Here is a 20,085-nt window from a genome sequence, read left to right as displayed (position 1 = left end):
GGAGCCAGCCTCAGGCACTGCAGCGGGCTGGTCTGGGGTGGTGGGGAGCTGGGGGAGGTGAGACTCCATCAGGAAGGCAGCCCTGCCAGAGCAGCTGAGGGCCCGATGCATGCCCAGAGAGGGACTTGCTGTCTGTCTGGTGGGAGAGTTAACATCCAGGCCTGGGCAACTGGCCATCCTGGCTGACAAGCCCGGCTCCCCTTAGGCTGTGGCCGTGAGCTCCGGGAGCAGGTCAGGCCTAGGAAGCACTCCCTCCCTTTGTGCCCTCTCACCCTCTCAGGCTGGGCAGACGCTGCTACCAGCCCCATCCCATGGCTCAGTCCCACTGGCATGGCCACCACATATGGCCCCAGAGGTTGTGTCCTGTACAGGGGACCAGGGGAGCCTGAAATCCAATGCACCCAACTCGCTGAGCCACATTTTCTCTTTGGAGCACATTTTTCTAATCCACATCAAGGCTCTAGTGGCCGCCCACCAGAGCCAGCAAGTGGCAGAACCTGGACTCAAGCCCAAGCCCCGGATGGTCCCCTTTCATTCTTCGGGTTCTCAGGCCCTGTACCTCAGAGGATCCTCAGGCAGAGAGGGCCCGCCCTCAGACCTCTGTCAGCCTCCTGCCTCGGCTTACCTGGATCCCATGTGATACTGTTTATAGACCCAGGGCCCCGTGCCACCCTCCTGCCTCCAAACCCCTCCCCATGGGGCCCCTACCCTCAGCCACATCTGCTGCCCCCACAACCCCAGCTCAGATGCTCTGTGCTCGCTGCACACTCCATCTTCCCACGTGCTCTCCCCTCCGCCTGGCATGTGCCTCCCTCCTTCACCTGCCATCTCATCCTTAGAGATGCCACTCAGGTGTCATTTCCCTCTGGAAGCCTTCTCTGACTGTCCTCCACCACCTGGGGGCTTCCCATTGTTTCTAGGGCTTACCCCGTAGTAGCATTTACAATACAGCATTGTAACCACTCACTTACCTGTTCCCCCACCAACAACAGCTTTGAGGGCAATACCTGACTGACTTGTGATGCCTGGCATATAGCAGGTATTTAATGAATATTGGGTGGGTGGGTGGATTAACAAACTGAAAGCAGACCAGTGGGTGAAGGGGTGAGTGGGGGCTCCGTGCCTGCAGCCAGGAGAGGCGGGCACGCCCAGAGCTGCTGGGAAGAGGAGAGGATGGCGCGGTGCTGGGCTTGCTCCACCCTACTGCTCTGGGGAGACCTTTGTCACAGAGGCCCACCCAGGCCCCATCCCGATGGTGACCACCTTCTCTCCTTGTTCTAGTATTTCTGCCTGTTGCTGGTGATCTTCCTCGTTGAGCTGGTGGCAGGGGTCCTGGCCCACATGTACTACCAGAGGGTGAGTGGACGTGTCCTCACTTGGGCATTCTCCATCAGTGCCCGCAGGAGACAGCAGCGTGGGAGGAGAGTGCCCAGGGCGGGAGGCGAGGCAGCCACGCACGGGCCGTCCCGTCTCCAGCCCCGACATACTCGGCCCTTCTGGGTCCCACATCCAGCAACTCTGCTCCATCTGTTGGTGCTGGGAGCCAGGGAGTGGGGGCTTCCCACGGGAGGTGAGGGGTCACTTAGGTAGAGGATGAATCTGATGTCAGACCTCCACGGAGAGAGGCTCAGCGACGTGTGCCAGACCTGCATGCACAGGACAAAGACGAAGTGCCAGTCGGGTCCCCTCCCACGGGGTGCCCTCTGAACCGGGGATTTGAGGTCATGACAATACTCGGCTGGTAGGGACAGACGACTCTGCTGGGGGTTTCGGGACTGAGCCGACAGGATTGTGATTGTGCTTATGTTGAATGTTGCCTCTTACTCAAAATGAAAATCAAAGATACTGAAAAGCAACCCTGTGTCCAGCCTCACCACTACCTTCCCTCCAGCTTTGAGTTTTCCCTTCCCCAGCCTCCTTGCCTCCAGCTCTGAACCCTCCCCTCCACAGCCTCTGCCTCCAGCTCTGAACACCACCCCCCCCACCCCCCGCAGCCTGCTTCTCAAGACGGCCCCTCCCTCCTCTGCCTGAGGTCACAGCCTGGCTTCTGCAGCATCATCCCCATGAGCTCCAGCCTCTGTGCAGTGTCCCCGTGGCAGTCCTACTACACCGCTGGGGAAACCTCTGCCGTGGCACTGTTCACAGCCCATGGTGCTCTAGAGTTAGCTGATGTGGCTTTGGAGGGGGCCTGGGGACCAGGATCAGGGTGGCTGGGCCAGCTGATGCCCCCTTCCCTCTCCACCCTCTTCAGCTGAGTGACGAGCTGAAGCAGCACTTGGCCTGGACGCTGGCTGAGAACTACGGGCAGCCAGGAGCCGCGGAGATCACAAGCTCTGTGGACCGTCTGCAGCAGGATGTAAGCACCTGCCCTGGGGGCTGAAGGCCGTGCAGACGTCGGTTCAAATCCTTGACCCTATCCCTCGCTGTCTGTGTGACCCTGGGCAAGTTGCTTGCCTTCTCTGGGCTTCACTGGCCCGCCTGACATGCAGCAGCCTTGGCACGTGTGAGCACTCAGCATGACTGCACATGGAGCAGGCCCGCTGCCAGGGCAGGTGGCTCCTGAGCCGTGGTCCTCTCCTTCTCCTCCCCTGCCCTTGCCCCCACCATGGCTGCCCCGACTTCCACCTCCACACCCCACCCTGCGCCAGCTGGGGCGGGAAGCTGGCCGCACCAGGGAAAGAACTCCATCTCCTGGCCTGGGCTCCTTCCGGCAGGAGCTGACAGCTGAGGCCTCTCGAGCAAACTGTAAGAGGCAGCACGACTTCAGTTAAGCTGCTGCCAGAACTTTCCAGCTGTGGGCCACTGGGCAGAACGCTGTGGGACAGAAAGGTGGTCTGGGAGGGGGAAACAGACCTCAGACCTGTGCTGTCCTATATGGTAGCTATTTACATTTACGTTAAATATAAAATGCATTTCCTCAGTCACATAGCCACATTTCAGTGCCTGGCAGCCACACGGGGCTAGTGGCCACCAAACTGGACAACACACATCTAGGGCATTTCCACAGTCACAGACAGGTGTTGGACAGTGAGGCTCTGGGACCCTGTGGTTCTGCCTCTGAAAGTCCGAGGCAGCCCTGCCTGCCTGCTCTAGTGCCCCTTCCCCTGCCACCCTACCCCGCCCTCAGCCCGTGGTCTCTCCTCCACCCTGTATCCACAGACCCCACTCTGGGCCCACGGCCTTAGTCTCTGTGCCAGAAGACCAGGGAAGTAGAGGTAAAGGGGGGCCCTGAGCTCCAGAGACATCCTAGCACAGCTGGGAGGCACCTGCCCTGTTCCCCCAAGACCAGCTCAGCACCCGGGTGGCTCTGGATGGAGGGCCCCCCTGTCCTCTGGTCCAGGGGCCAAGGCACCCATGTGTACACACACCCACACCCTGGTGCTCAGCCCACACATACCCTGCTGGTCAGCCCTGTCCAAAGCTCTGTGTGCACTTGGGCCTCCCACATGCGGAACTGCCAGAATGCCTGCCCTCGGGGCCCTACTCAGGACCCCAACACACCCCAGGTGACTGCTGCCAGGGCTGGGGTGGGGGGCCTCAGCTCGGAGAGCTGGGCTGGGAGGCCAGCTGGGGGGCCAGGTGAGCTCAGGAAGGAGTGCCGGGCTTGCTCAGGGGGAGAGGAGAAGAGGGGCCAGGGGGAATGGGGAACGGCATGAGGAAGGGCATAGCTGGGAGCCCTGTGCCTCTCCCAAGGCCGTGTCAGAGCACAAGGACACAGGCCCTCACACCTGCCAAGAGCAGTTAGAGACGTGAGGAAACTGGGCCCCGAGAAGGCGGTGGCTTCCAGCCGGACTCCAGGCCACACCCCACATGTCAGTGGCGCCTGTTCCTGTGTTCACAGCACCATGACAGCAGTAGAGGGTGTCTCTCACTGCCTGCTCTGCAGGGCTCTCTCCTAAGTGCTTTACTCAAGTCACTGCCTCCTTTAGCCGTCACAACAGACCGGCCTTTAGGTACTTTGTTAGATCCATTGCACAAGAGAAAAAGCCCAGAGAGGTTTATAACCTGTCCAGGTGACACTCAGACACACAATCCCACTGACTCCTAGCCACACCATGCTGTTCCGTCCTGCCTTGGGGCTCCTCCTCTTCCTTTGGAACCTTTCCTGACCCACCAGCAGAGCCATTAGTGCCCTCCTCCTGTGTGTCACACAGCTGTGGCTGTCTCTCCTACTAAGGCTACTCAGTGAGCTGCAGAAAGCCAGGAACACACCACCGTATTGTAGGGCCTAGTAAAGCTTCACTCCCAGCATATAGCGGGGGCCTAACAAAGCCTTGTTAGCTGGACTGAATGCACCTCCCACACCACCTGCGCACCCGCACCCCAGAGACAGCCTCAGAACAACCATATTCTGTGGTCCGTGTAGTGTAGGTACTTTGAGTCTCAATCCTCCGACCTAGAAGGGCAAGGGGTAACTAGTTCTCTGTTGCCACTGGGTAGCTGTGACCTGGGCAGGCGCATCCCTGCCCTGGAGTGGTGCACGAGACCCTGCGTCTTACTCAGCACTCCCATCGGCCCCTCTGGCCAACACTGACCTGCCTGTAGTGCGGCCATGGGGGCACCCTCCGTGTTCCTGCAGATCTGGGGGCTCTGAGGCTTCAAGCCCTGAATGGGGCCCTCTGGCAAGGCGGGGTTCCCGTCCCTGGGGTCCTGCCTCCCTGTTTTGGCCCACCCTGGGGTGCATGGGCCATTCTCTCGGGGACCCACCTACATTTGTCTCCCTGCCATCTTCTCACAGGCCCTCCCTGTGCCCCCAGGACACCCAGCAAACCTCCTCTCCTTGGTGGATAGAACCCCAGGGGGTGCACAGGTGTCCTGCAGCCAACTTCTGCAGCCGCCTGGAGAGAAGAGCCCCAGATACACCAGCTCGCTGCTCAGAACAGGGGAAGGAAAGAATCATGGGAAGACACGTAGGGGTGGGTTAATATTGCCCGGCACATGCTCCTTACCTCCGGCCTCTGCCTCTCCCCCCAGTTCAAGTGCTGTGGAAGCAACAGCTCGGCCGACTGGCAGCACAGTGCCTACATCCTGTCGAGGGAGGCCGAGGGCCGCCAGGTGCCCGACAGCTGCTGCAAGACTGTGGTGACTCACTGCGGCCAGCGGACCCACCCCTCCAACATCTACAAGGTGGAGGTGAGCGCCCAAGCTCCAGCTGAGGCACACTGAGGGCCCCGCCATCTGGGGTCCCCAGAGGGGTGGGCCCAGGTGGATGGGCTGGGGAAGCAGAGTGTGGTCAGCATTGGCAGTGGGACAACTGTGGGGCCGTCCAAGGGCTCCACAGAGCCCTGGGCCAAACAGCTGCCACGGGACATCGTGGTGTGCCCCCCAGCAGCCCCCAGGTCACCCAAGGGGGCCTGTGGGAAATTGGAAGGCTGGGTGAGACCCTTCAAGGCCCCGATCGTCCCTCAGTGAGGCGGACACATGCCACACCAGCCCTCCCCTCCCCCCCTGCCCACTTCCCCACCAAGGTGTGGGTGTGACCTGCGTTCCCTTGCAGGGCGGCTGCATCACCAAGCTGGAGCGGTTCCTGGCCGACCACCTGCTGCTCATGGGGGCAGTGGGCCTCGGGGTGGCCTGTCTGCAGGTGAGCTGGAGCAGGGAACTAGGAGGGAGTTGTCGAGGAGAGCTCCGAACCTACCTCCCGTTGGCTGAGTCTCAAGTGACCGCCCCTTTGCACACCCATGCCCTGCCCTCCCTCCCTCCCTCCCTCCTCTTCTGTCCCCTTCCTTTTGCAGCCAAGGGTGAATCATGTGGTCACTCTCTTCCCCAGACACTATGAAGGAAATGCCCAAGGGCCTGGGGGACAACTTGAACTTGTAAGAGACCTGACAGGAGTATGTGTGGGCTCAGGTATGTGCATGCACCCTGTGTGTGTGCACGGAGGTGTGTGTGCACAGCCTGCTGTGCTGTGTCTGTGGGTGTGTCTGCGCACATGAGGCATCATACTAGGGATTGTATGCACGTATATGTGTTTAAGTGTGCTTGTGCATGCATGTATGTGTGGGCATGTACATGCACCCATTCCTTTGTATGTAGGTATGTGTGTGTGTGCATGCCTGCTCACATCCAGACCTCTGCTCTGAGGATGGGCAATGCCTTTGCTCTGTTTCACCCTCTGCCCCTTCCCAGACCGCCATCCAGGGAGTCAGTGTTACGCTCATGGGCTGCTCTCCCCAAGGGTTGAGAGCAGAGAAGTCGGGAGGGGTACCTTCGGGGGCTGGGGCAGAAACACCCTGTGTGCCCACCTCACCCAGCATTCCTGCTTCAGCCCAGTGGGTTCTGGAGTGAGCTCAGTCCTGCCCACCCTTCCTACCCCTGGTAAGGTGAGCCCCATCCAGGGAAGGGACAGGAGCCATGGCCCAGGCAGCAGAGGACCTGGGTCCGATCCTGCCTCCGTTCCTGTGTCACTGAGAGCACTTATTTTCCTGCCCCTCAACTTCATCTGCAAAATGTGGATCATTTCCCCAAATGCAGAGGGCTAAGTAAGAACACGGTGGTGTGCGGCACACTCAGGCTACCCTTGGCCAGCCATCTGTCGACGTCAGAGTGGCTTCAGGTGCTTGCTCTCCTCGGATGCCCACCAGGCCAGGCAAGGAGTGGTGCTCTCCCCATTTCATAGATCAGGAAGTTGAGGCCCAGAGAGGTGAGTCACCGAGGGTCTCGCATCCTGAACTGGCACCCAGGTCTCTTGGTTCCTGGTCCTTTGCTTCCCCAAACTCCCTCCCCAACACAGAATTGCATGGAAAGAGACGCCAGGCTGGTGGCAGCAGAGCCCCGCGGGTCACCATGCTGCCTGCCCACGTCAGTCTGTGCAGTCGAGGACTCAGCTGCAGCCTCGCCTGCTGGGCCCGACCCTCGGGAGGGGGACAGGCAACCTAGGCCTGGTTCTTTCACTCTGAGCCTCAGTTCCTCATTTGTGAAATGGGGCTGGTTATACCTAGTTCGGTGACTTGTGAGGACTAGCAATGCACATGTAAACCCCTGGGCTCATTGCTGAGCAGATGGCCGGTGTTCAATAAGTAGTACCAGCATTATTTTTTCATTTCCACATGCCCATATTGTCCCAAAAAAGCCCTAGTTCTGTCCAGACCAGCCTGCACCCTTCATCTCCATTCGCAGGTGGGCCAGGAGCCCCAGGGGCCCTGAACAGAGCCCCTCCTCCTACCCCACGGGCTGAACCCCAGTGACAACTGGGGAACGGGCTGCTTCTGTGCTCCAGCTCCTGGCTCGGCTGAGGTTTCCAGAAACCTCTCCGCTGCAGGTCGGGCTGCTCTGCAAGGACCCTGGCCAGGCCTGGGCCGCATTCCTCATCCACTTCGTGATTCTCTCTGGCCTTGGGAGCCTGTAGAAGCCAAAGACAGGAGCCGGGAGGCCAAGGGCCGGGAGGGGCCTGTCAATACCACGGGCCTAAGGCCAAGGTGGAGCCCTGCGGCTGTAGAAGTAATTCTGAGTAGGCCGGGGTCTTGGGCAGGGTACCTGCAGGCCCACATGGTCCCCACACAGCCCCAGCCATGAAGTCTCAGTCCCCCACAGCCCACTGTGCAGTTGCTCCTAGTGTCCCCCAGACAGCCTCAGGTGGCCACCGCCACGGACCCCTGCCCTCCGCCCAGTTTCCCGCCCCCATCGCGCTGAGGCTGGCCCAGCAGCCCCGGGCCTCGCGTTACGGCTCCCTCTGCTGGCCTCTGCTGGAACTAAGCGGCCGAGTCCAGGGGCTGCCAGCCTTCAGAAAGGGCTCAGACCTGTCCGTCCCCACGCTCACAGTCATCCTCCCACACACACCCCGCCTGGCACTTCAGAGATCCCCAAGGCCACGTTGATATCATAGTTCCCTCATCCCCAGGACTGGAGGACATCTCAAAAGTCACAGGACCCGAATCCCAGACACAGCTCCCCTCTCCCTGTGTGATCTTGGGAAAGTCACATTTCCTCTCTGAGCCTCTGTTTCCTTACCTGTAAAATGGAGGCGTTGGATTTTTTTAAGCCCTTTTCCTAAGCAGCATCACTCTCTTATGGATGGAAATCTCGCATAGGAGCCCAGTGTACTAAACGTGAAGGCGGGCTGATCTGATAGAAGCAGGGAGTGGGCCTGGAGATAAGCCTAGTGTGACCCCCTTCAGGAAGCTTCTAGCTTTAATGTCCCGTGATGTTTTGGTAGCGATCTCGCCTCAGTGACTCCGCATCCTACAACATTAAGGCAGATGTGTTCGGCAGAGTGTCACTTGTTGCCTTGTGGGTGTGTGGTCCGACCACTGATATGGTCAGGGGAGGTCGTGGCAGGCTGGGTGACCATGCTGGGGGAGGGAGGCAGGATCTCTCCAGGGCGGGGGGCCTCAACCTCAGCGGCCCATTGGGGTCACCTGCTGAGCTTTAAAACTGCCCGAGGCCAGGCTGTGCCCAGCACAGTGAGATGACGTTATCCGGGGCTGGCACCCAGGCACAGTGTGCTTGTAAAGCTTTGACCCCATGTGCAGCCACAGAAACACTGGCCCACATGAGCAGCCCAGCTGTGGGGGGCCTGGGAGTCATCTGGGGGGGAGCTCAGGAGCCGGGGAGGAGACTGTGCCATCACAGTCTCTCAACACCCGGGGGACTGGGGCAGGGAGGCTCCTGGGAGAGGCCAGGTAGGGGCAGGGGTGGGATTTACAAGGAGGCAGGTCGGGGAGCTGCTGGACTCTGTAGGATTGTCCAGGGCGGTTCCTGTGGGGCTTAAACCCTCCGTGCTGCATGCTGGAGCAGAGGTTGGGGTCCGGCAGGGACTGAGGGGCAGTCCTGCACTGATAGGCTGCAGGCCCCTCCCACCCTGGTTGTACATCCTGGGGGTGCACCTGTAGCAAGAGCCTGCAGGGCCCCTCCATCCACCTAGGTTGTAAAACTCACAACACTGGATTTCCAGATTTGAAATTAATAACTGGGGTCTTGAGGTACCCCCAGACCATAGACTCTTAGTCCTGGGAGGACCTTACCGATCACCTAAGGCAGTGCTCTCAGCCCTGGCTGCACCTTAGAATCGGGTTTAAAACACCATTGCTCAGGCCCCATCTGCACAGATTTCGGCTGAGATTGTCTGGATGAGGCCTGTGCGCGCATTTTGTAAAGGCCTCCAGGTGACTGAGTGTGCACTCGGGCCCACCCTACTCACACACGCCTGAGGACAGCAAGCCTAGGGATATAGTCACACGGCCACCATAGTGGAGCTGGCGGGGACCCCAACCGCAGGTCTCCTGGCTCTACGTCAGCTCCCCTTTTGTGGTGGACCCTAGACGCACTCCACTTTGAGGTAATTTTGCAAGCAACTTCTAGCATATTCTGTCTGGGAAACCTCTATCTAAAAAGGATGTTGTGGCTCAGCTCCTTTCTCCTGCTGCCCTGCTCACACACAGAATCTAGGAGGCTGCCACCCAGAGGCCGTGCAGAGGGGCCAAAGGGCAAGCGCTCTTGTCAGGAGAGCTGCCATGTGCCAGGCGCCATGCCCAGTGCTGGGGCCGTACCAGTGAGCAGGAGGTGGGGCCTTCCCTCCAGGGGCTTTCACCTGAGGGGAGGAGGCACACAGAACACAGGGAGCCATGTGCAGTCATAGACTCTGTGTTAGTGTGAGCCTGGGCTTTGGGGGAGCATGTGGGGACCCTGACCAGTCATGGGCAGTCAGGAAAGGCTTCCTGGAGGAGGTGACATATACTTAACTCTTAAAGCGTTTGACAGGGAGAAGCAGGAAGGGGAAGAATGCCAGGATGAGGGAGCTACATGTGCAACGCCCTGGCTGGCCGATGGGGAGGAAGGGTCTTATTCTGAGGGCCTTGGGGAGCCACTTCCCATCCCCTCAAAGGCTCGGGGTGCAGGCCCAGCTGGGTGCTGTGGTGTTGGTCCTGTCATCCTAGCTTTTTTAAAGAATCTCACCAGGGAATGCTGTGGGCCAGTGAACAGACTAGAGGTTTTCCTATTGGTAGAGGGAATTTGAGCCTCAGAGAAAGATAAATTGTACCCAAGGTCACACGGCACCAAATAGAAATTAACCCATTCCCAGTCCCATCCTGACATTCCCACACTGTAGCTTGGAAACTTTGCAGAGCCCAGAAAACTCAAAGGACAGCTGAGATTAGCATCAGCAGGTCATTAAAAGGGAAACTGAAAGATCATATTGGAATGGCTTCCTGGGACCTCCCTGGCCCCTCCTTGCTGCTCTTGATGACAGCCAGGTGCTGGCCTGAAACCCTCAGAAGAAGCTGAAAGCATGCCAGCCTCCCTGCTCAAAATGCCCCATCTGTGATTACTGCTGCATCCAGGCAGCCTGCTCGCAGAGGGCACTGCACCCCAGGCCCCATGCAGGGTGGGCCCCAGCAGCGCGTCCTGACCCCCTGCCATCTCCTGCTCCTGCTGTCAACTTGTGTGTTTTCTCTGCTCAGCCCCTGCTGGCCACTGCCCACTCAGGGATCTGATGTTAGAGCCCGTTACCCCTCTGCATGAAGCCGGGTGGCATGCATGCTCGCCCCATTTTACAGATCAGAAAGTTGAGACCCAGAGAGGTGACTTACCGAGGGTCTCACATCCTGAACTGGTACCCAGGTCTCTTGGTTCCTGGTCCTTTGCTTCCCCAAACCCCCTCCCCCAACACAGAGTTGCATGGAAAGAGAAGCGGGGCTGGTGGCGGCAGAGCCCTGCAGGTCACCGTGCTGCCTGCCCTCATCAGTCTGTGCGCTTGTGTGCATACATGTGCACACACGTTGATGAGCACATCCTTGACCCCTCTGCATGTATCAGGTGTGTATGTGTGTACATGCACTGATGAGGTTCTGTCCCACTCACCTCTACCCTCACTGGGGTTCCCAGGAGGCACCCTGGGACCTCTCATCTTATACCAAAGTGCACCTGCTGGGGGCTCAGCTCTCCCTGGGCCCTCAGCCTGCCATGTTACACTGTAGGAGACGTGGCTGCAGGTCTGAGTTGGTCCAGGTGTTCCCATCTGGCCTCCCCTTTACCAAGAATCAGAAAGATCTATAGGACAATTTATCAGACCACGAGGCAGGTCAGGGAAGAGGGCAAGCTGCATGATGCCTGGGCGGAACGGCTGGAAGGGCTGTCTGCTGAAAGCCCGTCGGAGACAAGATCGCCTCTTAAGCTGCCTTTCAGCTTGTGGTTCTGAGTCCCCAAGATGGATTAGCACTGCTTTTAGCAACACATCTAAAAGCTGAAAGCTGTGCCCCCGTGCTCCCCTGTCCTCCCACACGGGGGTGGACAGGAGGGAGGAAGGGCGAAGGGCCCCCCGCCCCTGCTACCGCTGCTCTTGCAAAGAGAAACCGCGTGCTCCCGGCCTGTAGGCGTCTTCTCCGGCCTGTCCTTGGCCCAGCTCTGTGCGCATCAGAGGTGCCCTGGCACCATCAGGTCAGCGACAGCTCCTGGGAACATTCGGGAAAGATGGGGCATGTTTGCCATATGTGGGGACCCCGCTTTTGCCTGTTGCAAAGGACAGTTGTGAGGCTGCCCTAACAGTGCCCCTATCCTGTGGGCGGGAGTCAGGACCCGGTGGCATCATTATCAGGAGCATGATCACGGTCCTGGGCCTCCTCGTCTGGACGCATCCTCGTCGGCTTGTCTCGGTGTCTCCTTGGGTGGGAGGGAGGAGAGGACGGGGTTGGGAGGGGGGAGGAAGGAGGAGGCAGGTGAAGGGCAGGGCAGGGAAATAACAGGCTCCTGTGTTTGGAGAGGGGGCAGGAGGCTCCAGCCCTCCCTGCTCAGTGAGTGGGTGTGACAGCGGGTCTGGCAGGCAGGCTCCTAGGGCCTGGGTCTGGCGCCGCGTTCTAGGCTGGTTCACAGGATGAGCTGGTGACAGCGCTGGGTGCTGCCCTCAGGGCCTCAGTTTCCCCAGTGGCTTCTGTACATCAGCCATAGACTCAACTAGGGACCTTGACTGTGCTCCGGAGTCTGAGAGCAGCAGGATGCAGACAGACTCTGCTAAAGAAAGACTGCTTCACACAGCAGTGAGGGGTGGAGATATTACCACTCGGGGTCTAAGTAAATCCGAACACCTCTGGAGTAGATCTAGCACCACAGACCAGCAGCAGGGACTGGGAGCTCATGAGAAATGCAGAAGCTCAGGCCCACTCCCAGGCCTGCAGAATAACCTGCTGTATGCAGGGCCGCAGGTGACTCAAAGCATGTCCCTGCCTCCACCCAGCATCACCTGGGAGCTTGTTAGGAATACAGAAACCTGGGTCCCACCCCAGACCTCCTAAGTGGGAATTTGCCCTCTGCTCTCTCCCCCTGGCAGATCTGTGGGATGGTTCTCACCTGCTGCTTGCACCAGAGGCTCCAGCTGCACTTTTACTAGTGGCCAACCTTGTGCCCCTCCAAGCACCCCCTATAAGGACGGATGCTCAAATCCCACCCACCAGGCCTGCATACTCAGCATCAGCTTGCCCAGAAACCCTGAGAGACGCCTTCTACTCTGTGCCCAGCCCTCCGCACCCAACAAGCGCCTGAGCCACAGCTCCTGGTCTCAGCCAGGCCAGGGACCCTGGGTGCTCCACCCACCTCTGAGTGCTCGCTGCTGTGTCCTGTGGCAGCCAAGCCCCTCGCAGGCACGGAGCTCGCGGGAACCATAGGAGGGTGAGGACTGGTCTTCTGCCCCTCCTAGCTTCTGAACCAGAATGAAGGGCTAAAAACATTGACCCTTCCGGGACCCTACACCCGGCATGTGATCCCCACTGGGCTGAGCACCCCCTCCTGCCTCTGCTTGGTGTGCTTTCCCCTCCTCTCTGGGAAATGCCTTGGAGTGGGGCAGTTTGGGGTGGCAATGTCCCCAGAAAACCCAGCCTTTTGATCTGCCTGTCCCCCACACCTTCTCACCTGGAAAGCGGTGTCCTGATGGCCTGGTTCCTTCCTGCAGGGCCTGGCAGTGGTAGGCCCATGCAGTGGCCAGGGTGGGTGCAAGGCGGTGGTGCCGGTACACCAGCGCGTGCAGCCCCAGGACCTTGCACCCCATCTGGAGGCCTTCCCCAGGAGAGGTGCCCCTGGGAGACCGTGGCCCCAAGCCCCAGTCTGCTGTAAGATGCCCCTCGGCAATCTCCTGTCTGTGGCCTGACTCTCAGGAGTGCCAGGTTTTTACCAATCTTCAGCTCTTAACATTGGTAAAAGTAAAAATCTTCCCTAATTAGATAAATTGCAGACCCTGCAAAGCTGAAGCCACTAGGAAGGCGAAGCTGCTAGGGGGCGCTCTGCCCTGAACCTCACTTTTCCTGGGCCCACACTCCCACCCGTGGCCACCACCATGCTGCCTCTAGGGCAGGATTACATGCTTCCCAGAGTGGAGACAGTCCCTTCCTTTGGTTCTTTATTGCATCTCTGAATTAGGTAGTGAATTTTCAGGAGAACTTCCCAAATACAAGGGAGAACAGAAAGAAAAGGCTGGAAAATGCAGAGTAAAAATGCTGGCAGTTTTCCAAAGAAACATGTATCAGCTGAGAAGCCAGAGGTTCCCTCCTCCAAATGGCTGTGACAGGTGGGCAGCTCAGAACCTGAGAACCGTTTACCCGGCTTCTCCACCTCCCAGGTCCTGTGCTTCCCATCCTGGGGACCCTCTTGTGTCCCACTCATGAGAGAGTGGCCCCTTGCAAAGCTAAGACCAAGAAAGGTCACACCATGCCCCCCAACTCATTCCAGGCCCCGGTATGATAAACACAGCTCTCGTTGACCTGGGTCAGTCCTGGGTAAAGTGTTCTCTCTGTCATCCCCTCAGCTGTAGTCAGCTGTGACCCTCAGAACAGGGATTACCACATGCACAGAGGGAAGACCAGCTTGCTGGGCAGATTGCTTCCCCTACCCAGGGGATTCTCCAGGGACTCTCAGAGCCCTGGCTGGCTTATCAGCTCTCCCTAGAGGGCCCTGTGGCTGCCAAGGTGGATTCTGCAATTCCAAACTGCACCAAGGTCAAAAGAAATGATGGTGTGATTATCTTTGCTGCCCTCCAACTCTCTGGGATCCGTGCAGATAATCAGAAAATGACTGTGACTCCCAAGCTCTCTTCAGGGCTGAACATCAGACCAGCAAGTCTTACCAAATGAGGGCTGAAAGAGAGCTGTGTTCGTCCTGCCTCGGGGTGCAAGGGAGGCGGCGATGGGCAGGGAGGTGCTGTGGCCCTGGTGAGGGTCTGGTGGAGATGGGGACAGTGTGGTGGGTGGGTGTCACTTGCACAGCCATGTCCTGGTGGAGGCACAGGAGAGTCTGACTCGGCTGCCCTGGCCCTCCTGCTCCAACCACCACCCCAGAAAATCTTAGAAAATGCAGAGTATAGATGCATCGGCTGGCAGAGCACAGGATTAGCTGAGATGCTGCCCCAGCGTCATCCCGCCCAGTTACTGGAGGATGGCTGGTCCAAGCCACATGGAATGAGAGAACAGACGGAGCTCGGGGGGACTGTGACCTCCTTGTTCAAGGCAACAGCCTGGGAGGTGAGACGGGGTTACAGGAATCAGGCCCAGGATATGGCAGGCTCCACCCAGGGCACACAAAGGGCTGGGGTCCAGAGCTGCGGTTGCTGATCCCAGTGGGGTAGGGCCTCTTGCCTTCAAGGATGCCTATCTGTGCCCAGGCCCCTGCCTGAAGGCTGCCACCATCCGAGTTCCTTGTAGGGAGAGCAGGGCACACCTGTTGGAAGATGTGATTTGTCCTGTGTGAGCAAAAGGCCCTGCACACAGAAGTCCAGAAAAGAAGGTGGCATTTTGTAGAGGAGCCAGGAGGTGCTGGAAAACCATGCAGCCAGGTCACCCCAGCCTGGCCTTTCCCTCCCTCACCAAACTGCCCTTCGTCCCCTCAGCTCACAGGGGCAGCCACTGAGAGGGCCACACACACCCTGCCCCCAGGTGACGTGTGTTTGGGGAGAGGAATGAACCTTGGCCCTTGGTGAGGGGGAAGGCCTTTTTAAGATGTTTGTGATCATTCTTCTCTCCCTCTCCCAACAGCCTGGCCCCAACTCCAGGGGCGCCTCAGGGACAGCCGTGTGGGAGTGTCCCGGGCCCTGTGTTTACTGGAGGCCTACTGTGTGCTCACGGTGTGTCACATAAGTGCATTATCTCATAGTGATGGCAATGGTGGGTATTATTCCCCCATGGTATTGACGAGGAGATTAAGAGCAGCTCAGGTTTGCCAGTCGGTAGCAATGGCTGCTGCCAGGCCACTCCAGCCCAATGGAACCAGGGAAGCTGGGCCAGAACTCCCTCTCCTCAGTGTCCCATGGTTCTCCATCTCTGTAACAAGCTGTCAGGAACAACACGTCCCTCGGGGCCATCGTGGACAGCAGCAGCCCAGCACCCCTTCCTAGCCTGGACAGAACTGTCCACCTGGCCTGGCACCCTGCCCACTGGCTGTCAACAGAGAAGTCTGCTTCCTCCAGGCTGACAACCGGGCCCTCCTGGCAGAGGGGCCCATCATCTCAGAGGCCAATGCCACCACCAAGAGAGGGCAAACCAGACCTGTGATCAGAATCCACAAGTGGCATGGACTCTCGTGCCTATGTGGAGATGGCCATCTGTGGGCATAGGGGCTGGCAAGTGTCCAGCATCTCCTGTCCCTGCCCCATGTGGGGTCCCAGCGAACCTTGGGTTACATGTGCCCACAGAGCCGCCCTGGGCAGCAGGGAGGCGTCCTGGGGTGGCGAGGCTGACCTGCTCTCTTTCCCTCCCTGTACTGTAGGGCTAAGGCTCTGGGTGGGCACCGTGTGAGCTGTCTTGGGTCTCACAGTGAGAATGTCATCAGGCCACTTACCCTGTGCACAGCCATAGGCATTTGGACCTGGAAGGGCCTGACACAGCCCCAGCGAGGTGGGGGGAATGTGATCCCCCCCACAGGACCCTCATGCCCTGCAGCCAGTTTAGGGTCTAGAATCTGCCCTTCCAGGTCACATTCTGAAGGTGGCTTCAGGGGTTTGCAGCGGAGGAAGTGAACTGAGTCCCTTTCATCACCAGCCCACCATCAGCCTTGAAAAGGTGCTGTACTTATGGGCCATGTTGGGCCTGGGGAGAGACAGGGAGGAGGTGGGGAAGGCAGTGTGACTGGCTAAGGAGAAAACCCGGCCTCTGTGTCACCACTGGGTGGTGCCCAATTTTGTAGAGGATGCTGATGATGATACCTAACAGAGCCTCTCAGTCTTGAACTGCATCGGGTCATCTGGAGGCTTCCCAACACAGACGCTGGAGCCGCCCCAGAGCTTCATTTCCAAAGGGCAGGGCCAGCAACTTGGGTTTCTAGCAAGTTCCTGGTGCGACTGCTGCCGGCCCTGGAGCCACACTTCGAGAACCACTACCTGGGCCACGGCTCAAAGGAGGACCTTGGCCACCTTCCTTTGTACGTCACAACCCCAGGCCCCAGAGGCCCTCATGATGTCTAGCTGGAGCCCCACTCTGTTCTCTGTGACAGGGTGGGGTGGGTGTCACCGCAGCGGGCAGCCCCCAGCCAGCCCAGAGTGTGCCCCTCCTGTGGGGCCCCCTGGCAGTGCCTGCCCTGCCTGCTGAGAGACCTCTGCTCTTGGCTGGGAGGCCAGGGACACGGGTCCTCTACCTGGCAGGGGACACGTCACACTCACAGCCCCGTTGCCTCACCAGCTGTGTGCCTTGGGGGACCGCACTCCCTCTTCATCCCCATTTTCTAGGCCAGCACGTCCCCAGCCCTGCACTCCACCCCAGCCCCCATGCCCCCACCCCCCTGCTCAATGCACCTGAGGCGCCCACGCAGGTGCCCTAACGACCCCAGGTGGCCCGGGATTAGTGAGGGCAGACAGACTCCTGGAACCAGCCGGCCATGGCCATTCTAGAGTGACAGCCTGCCCTTACCTACCGCAGAGGGAGAAACGGGTGCCTGTACCTGCCCCTCAGCCGGCTGCAGGGCAAGCCCAGCCTGTGTGCCAGCTGGCAGGATAATAAAGGAATTGTGCCTCGGACCACCTGCCGCTGGTGTTTCTCCTCCTCAGGGGACTCTCAGGCCGCGGTTCATCACATGTGTTTCGCCCACTCTGCATCAGAAGCAGACGCTAGTCACGGGCAGCAGGACAGACCGGGAGGCCCACAGCCACACTGACTCGGGCCGCTTACGCCTCTCTTGTTTGAACTGACCTGCTGCCTACGAGTGCTCTCGGCCCCTGGCTGCGGGCGAGGGCGGGGCTCAAGCCAGTAGGCCTGAGCTGTGCCCCTCCTAAAGCTCTCTGCCTTCGGTCCGCAATTTCCCCACACCCCTCGTGGTGATGCACAGCCAGCCTCTGCTAAGGAGCCTGCCCTTGCTTGTCCTGCCACGGACATGGGCCTGTGCGGGCTGCGGCGGGTGCAGGGTGGGGAGAGGTGGGGAGCAGGGGGCCTCCCGGCTAGCCGTCAGGCTTCCAGCTGCACATTTCAAGCTGAGACACACACTTCCACTACCCAGGCCCCAGACCATCTCACCCCAGGGTGATAGCATTTCTCCGCCTGGACCGGTTGGTGTGTCCCCATCCCTGACTGAGTGGGACACTTCATCCCAATGCAGGAGGACTTCAATCTTATGACTCGGAGGAGCCGAGGACACCAGCTTGCCCAGTCTGAGCTGAAAGGAAGTAAATCTTTGTCTTTGATGACATGAACTGCTCATTCTGTTTCATTCATCGTTCTGTTTAGAGCAGTGGGGCTGGGGTCAGTGGGGGAACCTGCAGAGTACCTGGGAGAGCTGGGCTCCTGGGGTCCCAGGATGGAGGGACTGGGCTGGGGGCGAGCTCCCACCTGGTGAGGGCCTGAAGCGGCTGGCTCATTTGCGGCATAAGCAGAATGACCTCCCCGGGGAAGTACTCGGGTGGGGACCCCCACTCGCAGGGGGTCTACATTCCTTGGCCAGCTCTCCTATGTCCCCCTGACCCCCTCGGTCAAGGTCCTTCACTGAACACTCACAGCAGGAGCCCTCCAGTGGCTTGGCTATTAGGGGAATGAACCCAGTCCGGGGCACATCCGAGGTCATCTGTCTTGTTGGACCCAGACATCTGCTCACCTCCACATCACTGAGCCTGAGTGTAACACTTGTACACACACATGCCCCAGTAGATACAAGCCCCTCCAGCCGCTCCCTGCTGCACTCAGGCAGTGTGGTGGGTGGTTGTCACTGCTGGTCCCACCGGTAGCCGATGGCCTGGTCAGGTGGGTGGGTAGCAAGAAGCCTTTGTGAAGCTGCCCCCTGGTGGCCACTAGCTGGCCTGCCAGCTGCCACTACATCCCAGCATGTGCTGATGCCGCTTCTTGGCCCCCACCCCTGCTGCCATGCCGGTAGAAGGTGGGCTGCTCTGAGCTGGGCCCTGGTTCCCACACCTTCTCCCCTGCTGAGAACAGAGAGGTTGTCGGCAGGGGTGGAGGGAGACACAGGGGCCAAAAGCCAAGGACATTCCACTTACTTTCTTCTTAAAAACAAATACACGAGAAGTCCCTACTTCCCGTTCCTTCTGCTTCAGACCTGCGGAAACCTGGCCTCACGGTGACTTAGGAGGGACTCACGGGGGTCATTTGGATCAGGCCAGGGGTGAAGGGGGCAGTGGGTAAAGCTTGAACCCGGCCCTTTCCATCAGCAGGGTGCAAACAATGTCACTACACTGAGGGCACGGCCAGGCCGGCCAGAACAGTCCCCAGCATGCCGCTGAAATACTGAAGGTAGCTGATGCACTGGGGCCTAGAGAACAAGTTGGGGACCAGAGATCAAATTCAGCATGCTCTCCCTAGTGGCCGACCAGTAAATGAGAAAGCTGAGTCCATTCAGGAACTGGGGTCTCTTTTGAGAGAAAAGAAATATAGTGAGATTCCAGGAATTCAGGGGAGAGCTGCAACGGGGGGAAGGAGCCCAAGGGCAAGGAGCTTCCTGCTGCCATTAAATAAGGGAACACGGGCTCACCTCATCCTCAGGTTGGACTGGCCCTGCTTTACGTGTAGGGCTAAACCCCAAGAAAAATGTCTGGGCAAACACTCTGCCTACCAAGCCCAGCCACAGCCCCCCCTGTGGCCCCCCTGTACCAGCTCCCTGCTCTCCTCTGCATGAAGGGACACCAAAGAAAATGGCGGCACCCCAGGTTTACCCCAGCGGGCACTCCACTATCAGGAAGTCTGTGGGCCACAGAGGGGAGAGTCAAGGGGGCAGCTGCGATCCGAGTGCCTGGCCCAGGCATGGCCCCACAGGGTGTCACTCTTCTTTTTGTCAGCTAGGAAGACAAAAAAGGCCATCTCTACAACTGCCATTAAATTCAGCAAAAATGAGAAGGCTGAATCACTAGCCTGCCAGTCTGCGCTGAATGCTTTAAAAAGGGACCGTTGCAATGCCGATATTTTTGTGTCCAAAATGACACTCATTTAATCTGACTCCATTCTCACTTCTGTGGATTACTGAATGCTGCTGGGCCAGCCCAGAGCAAAGCTGATGCATGGGCAAGGCTTGCCTACCCACCAGCCCACACATCTCCTCTCGATGGCTTCCTGTGCCCCATATGCCAGCTCCTGCTTCCAGACCACGCTCCTGCATCCCCAGCTTCCAGCTAGGTGGGTGCTCTTCCTTAGGGTTCCATCATTGAGGACTCCTGAGGACCCAGATTTGACCAGCGTCTTGCCAAGCACTTGCCTTGGTCCAGAAATAAGCTGGGCATCTTTGCACACGTGCCTTTATTTGGTCCTCGAAGCACATCTGTAAAATCAGTATTATCCTCATTTTGCAGATGATGAAGACAACAAGTTCAGGGACTACCCAAGGCTCACATGGACACCGAATGCAGAGCAGGAACTTAACTGGGGCCTCCATCTCCCAAACCAGTGCTCCTCCTACCCAGACATGGTCCCTCTCTAACCGTGGAATTTCAGGCATGGTGACAGCTGTTGTGGTCAGGAGGACCCCGGGTAATGAATACGAAAGCATCCTGCAAGCTGTGAAGCTCAGTACAAAATGAGGGAATTAATTACACCGTGCTGGCCCCTGGCCATCTCCTACACCTGAGCACCGAGCCCAGAAAACACTCACTCACCTTCCACTTGGTGCAAATAATTGCCTGTCTAGGGTGACGGACATCATGCTGGATGAACGGCAAGAACGCTTTTTCTCCACCCCACATCCCTG

The 20,085-nt window shown here is 58.8% G+C and overlaps 1 protein-coding gene across 6 annotated transcripts in view; it reads left to right on the top strand.

Moving 5' to 3' along the window:
- TSPAN11 (tetraspanin 11) overlaps window positions 1-17,593 on the top strand; it is a 67,388-nt gene extending 49,795 nt beyond the window's left edge. The window contains exons 4-9 of one of the 6 annotated variants that reach the window (XR_005029411.2): window positions 1,282-1,356; window positions 2,252-2,356; window positions 4,975-5,133; window positions 5,498-5,584; window positions 5,771-5,850; window positions 12,263-12,317. Coding sequence is in view for 5 of the 6 variants with exons in the window: in XM_036908274.2 (XP_036764169.2) it covers window positions 1,282-1,356; window positions 2,252-2,356; window positions 4,975-5,133; window positions 5,498-5,584; window positions 5,736-5,850; window positions 15,247-15,467 (762 nt within the window). In the remaining variant the exon portion in view is untranslated. The other 5 variants (XM_036908274.2, XM_036908279.2, XM_057491263.1 and 2 more) reach the window with 5 other exon arrangements.
- Window positions 17,594-20,085: the final 2,492 nt, after the last annotated feature.

Source organism: Manis pentadactyla, chromosome 14, assembly GCF_030020395.1.
Source record: "Manis pentadactyla isolate mManPen7 chromosome 14, mManPen7.hap1, whole genome shotgun sequence".
Classification (NCBI taxonomy): domain Eukaryota; kingdom Metazoa; phylum Chordata; class Mammalia; order Pholidota; family Manidae; genus Manis; species Manis pentadactyla.
Note: the sequence above shows the minus strand (reverse complement) of the source record. Positions and strands in the feature narration are given on the sequence as shown.